This window comes from Ammospiza nelsoni, chromosome 2 (assembly GCF_027579445.1).
Source record: "Ammospiza nelsoni isolate bAmmNel1 chromosome 2, bAmmNel1.pri, whole genome shotgun sequence".
Taxonomy (NCBI): Eukaryota; Metazoa; Chordata; class Aves; order Passeriformes; family Passerellidae; genus Ammospiza; species Ammospiza nelsoni.
In genome coordinates this window covers 108503650-108507393 of record NC_080634.1, presented here as the reverse complement: position 1 = coordinate 108507393, position 3744 = coordinate 108503650, and the positions used below count along the sequence as shown (strand labels likewise).

Here is a 3744-nt window from a genome sequence, read left to right as displayed (position 1 = left end):
ACCTCTTTCTGGGCAGAACGAGCCCGAAAAAAGACCCACGTTAACAAAAGATTAACCCTTAAAAACAATAGCCTGTTGCATATTCATACATTTCATACATGATGCATAAATTCCATTCAAATACAGGATTCTGTCTGGTCATCGTCAACTTCTTCCTCCGAATCCTGACAGCGCCTTTGAGGCGGGAAGAAGCTCGTTTCTTCTGATAAGAGAGCAATAAATTCTTTTTCTCTGAAAGATTTAGGTGTCCTGTGGTTGCTATCTCGCTGCGAGTCCTTTCTTTTAAAAAAGTATCCTGCATAGCATAGTTTCTATTGTAACATTTTTCTAAAACTATATTTAACACACTACTTAAGAGAATTAATACAGCATCACTTTCTAACACAACACATATAATATTCATTTTAATTTTTGCGAAAAGCCAATCATAGAATACATGCATTTTTCACACCGGATCGCGCCGCAGGCTGAGGGCAGAGGCGGCTCCCTCTGGGTATCGCAGGGAAGGAGGAGCAGGGTTTGGTTATGTTTTCCATCTCCCCTCCTTCCCCCCGCCTCTTTTCCAGCCAGTGAAGAGTGTCTGTCCCTTTGAGCGGCCGGCACAGCGCCTGCGGCTGCACACACACACACAGACACGCACACCCAGACACGCACACCCCCGCCGCTATAAATAAGTTTCGGAGCCGGGCAGAGGCGAGCGGAGCGCATCTACCGGCGGCACCGGGAGGCCGGGACAGCCCCGCCGAGCCTCCCCCGGCTCAGCCCGGCCCCGGCCGGACCATGGCGTGCCGCTGCTGCTCGGAGGGCCGGCGGCACAGCAGCATCCTCTACAGCATCCTCCGCAGCCAGGAGGAGCGGGCCGTGCCGGCGGCCGGGCCGGCGCCCCGGGGCTGCCCGTGCGGGTCGCGGCGCAGGGTGGCCCTGCGGAGCCCGCAGGTGGCTTGCAAGGCGGCCTCGGCCGTGCTGGTGAAGACGCTGCGCTTCGTGCAGAACGTGCCCTGCTTCCAGGAGCTGCCGCTGGACGAGCAGCTGCTGCTGGTGCGCAGCTGCTGGGCGCCCCTGCTGCTGCTGGGGCTGGCGCAGGAGCGGGTGCACCTGGAGACGGTGGAGAGCGCGGAGCCCAGCATGCTGCAGCGCATCCTCACCGCCCGGCAGCACGGCGAGCGCCCGCCGGCACCGGCACCGGCACCGGCACCGGCACCGGGCCGGCCGCACCACGGCCCGCACCCGCCCTCGGCCGGAGACATCCAGGCCATCAAGGGCTTCCTGGCCAAGTGCTGGAGCCTGGACATCAGCACCAAAGAGTACGCCTACCTCAAGGGGACGGTGCTCTTCAACCCGGGTGAGTGGCCGGGCGGGGCAGCGGGGTCTCTCTGCCCGCCTGCATCCCCCGGGAAGCGGGGCAGGGCCGGGGCTTTCCTCGGGGTGAGAAAGGTGCTGGAGGAGAGGGACGCGGATCAACGTTTCATCTTCTGCTCCTTCCTCAAGACCCCGGCCGCAGGCAGGGAGGGGGTCCGGCGGCAGCTCGGTCTGGGGTCCGGAGGGCTGGCGCTTTCCAGAGATGCTTTCCACGAACAAAGCGAATTCCAGGCGCCTGGCAGTCGGTTAGAGAAGGCTGGGAGACAGCAGCGGCTTCTTGCTCCTTTCCCTGGAGCTGCGGGATCTCTCCTGCCCGGCCCGATGGGAGAGGCGCGCCCCGCAGGGCAGGGAAAGCTCAGGGCTTCCAGCCACAAAGTGCTGTGTGGCTTTGGGTATAGCACTTATGATCGTGGAGGTTTATAGGGTGTTTTTGGTGGTTTTCAGTGTTTTTTTTTTTTTTTTTTTTTTTTTTTTTTTTTTTTTTTTTTTTCCCATCTCTCTTTGTGGAGTATCCCATAGATGCAGCTCTGCCAAGTCGCTTATTATCGCGTCGGTGACTGACCTGAAAGACAGTCAGGATAGGGCAGGCTGGATGTGGCACTTCCCAAGCACGGCAGCATCCTGTGAAATGGGACAGGGCTCTGCTGGCGCTCCCGCTGACAAACTGGGAGTTATTGGTGGTTAGGTTCCTGTAGTGGTACTTTGCATTTATCATCCTGCTTCTGTAGTTTTGCTTTCTATACAGATAAGAGAGAAAAGTTACAATAGTTAAGGTGAAGCTTATGTTACACAAGTCAAATTTGGAAGCTAGTCTAATGCAAAAAGATAGAGGAATTGCTCTGGAAGGAAAAATTTCTTCTCTGAAAGGGTAGTCAAGCATTTGAATAGGTGGTCCAGGGAAGTGGTTGAATCACCATCCCTGAAAGTGTTCAAAAATGTGTAGATATGTTGCTCAGGAGCATGGTTTAGTGGTGGACCTGGCTAATGGTTGGACTCAGTGATCTTGGAGGTTTTTCCACCCAAAATGATTCTATGGTCAAATATAGCCTTAATTCTGCACCTTCCATCTTCCAATATCCTTACTGTGGTTCATTGGAAAACTTCCTGTCTCATGCTGGAGTCAGCACTTGCCACTGATTAACTGGAGTAGAAACAGCAGTCAAAAGAAGCCTTAAGTGTAAACCGCGCATTTTTGTAGAAGTGAAAAATTGAAAAAGTTATTTTTGTTGTCTTCACCTCTGTAATAGTTGGAGACCATTCTTCAATCAAAGTTTTTATCAACTAATTTGTTTAACACCTAAGGGAATGTTGACAAACAACATGTTTTACGTTTGTGAAAAAGAGTATTAAATATCCAGAACATCACTATGATAAGAATTTGACCTTCCCAATAAAATTTGGCATCTTGGCTTTGCATACAAGAAGCCCTCTAGCAATTTAAGTTGCTTCTTTCCTTAAGTGATAATTACAGTCTGTGAGCTGTTAGGAGTTGTTCTGTAAGAATAATGTTGTTTTATAAACAAAAATATATAAACAAAATAATTTATTTTTCTTTTCAGATCTACCTGGACTGCAGTGTACACAGTACATTGAAGGATTGCAGAGGGAAGCACAAGAAGCTCTAAATGAACATGTCAGACTCATTCACAGAGGTGATGAAGCCAGATTTGCCAAGCTCAATGTTGTTCTCTCCTTGTTGAGATCTATTAATGCTAATGTGGTTGCTGAATTATTCTTCAGGCCAATCATTGGAGCAGTGAACATGGATGACATGCTTTTGGAAATGCTTTGTGCAAAATTATAATTAAAATTATAAAGGTGTGTAAAATAATGACAAGAAGTCCAGTGCAAAGGAAGCCCCAGAGCAGAATAGTGTAAAGTATTGTAAATAAACTAACTTATTGTTTTTACATAGATAGTATTTTTGTATTCCATAATAAAATATTCTTCAAGTTCTGTAAGTAATTTTTATTAAACACAATAGTTTTGGAATAAGGTTATCGTCATCAAAACAAGCTCTAAGGTTGTAGAGAATATTCATATCTAAAGCTGACTGGCTATTCTTTTACCATGCCTCTAGAATAAAAAACATATTTACTATATTTGTACTTTCAAGGTGAGTAATCCTTGGTTTTTCAAAATAAGCACAGTCTTGCTGCTATTCTTATTACTTCTATTGACTTTAACAGAGTCAAATCTGTGAAGGTTATTAAATATTCACCCAAGGTTTTCTTCCATATGGGGAATATGTATTAGGAGTGTTTTGAGGCTCAATGAACCTTAAAGTAGCTTCATCAACTCTAATATTTGCAGTAAAACATTCCATTCAATTAAATAAATCTTTTCCCCAAAACAACAAGCAAATAAAAACCCCCTCAAAAAATA

General features: G+C 47.6%; 1 protein-coding gene across 1 annotated transcript; it reads left to right on the top strand.

Moving 5' to 3' along the window:
* Window positions 1–615: 615 nt before the first annotated feature.
* NR0B1 (nuclear receptor subfamily 0 group B member 1) lies at window positions 616–3474 on the top strand. Its single transcript, XM_059466403.1, has 2 exons — window positions 616–1342; window positions 2919–3474. The coding sequence occupies exons 1-2, from the start codon at window positions 781–783 to the stop codon at window positions 3161–3163; spliced, it is 807 nt and encodes a 268-aa protein (XP_059322386.1). The 5' UTR covers window positions 616–780; the 3' UTR covers window positions 3164–3474.
* Window positions 3475–3744: the final 270 nt, after the last annotated feature.

Bases quoted from the DNA above. Each gene is read 5' to 3' on its own strand.
- NR0B1 (XM_059466403.1), top strand. From the start codon at position 781: ATGGCGTGCCGCTGCTGCTCGGAGGGCCGGCGGCACAGCAGCATCCTC. The intron at 1,343-2,918 runs GTGAGTGGCCGG...TTTTCTTTTCAG, and splicing joins GACGGTGCTCTTCAACCCGG to ATCTACCTGGACTGCAGTGT.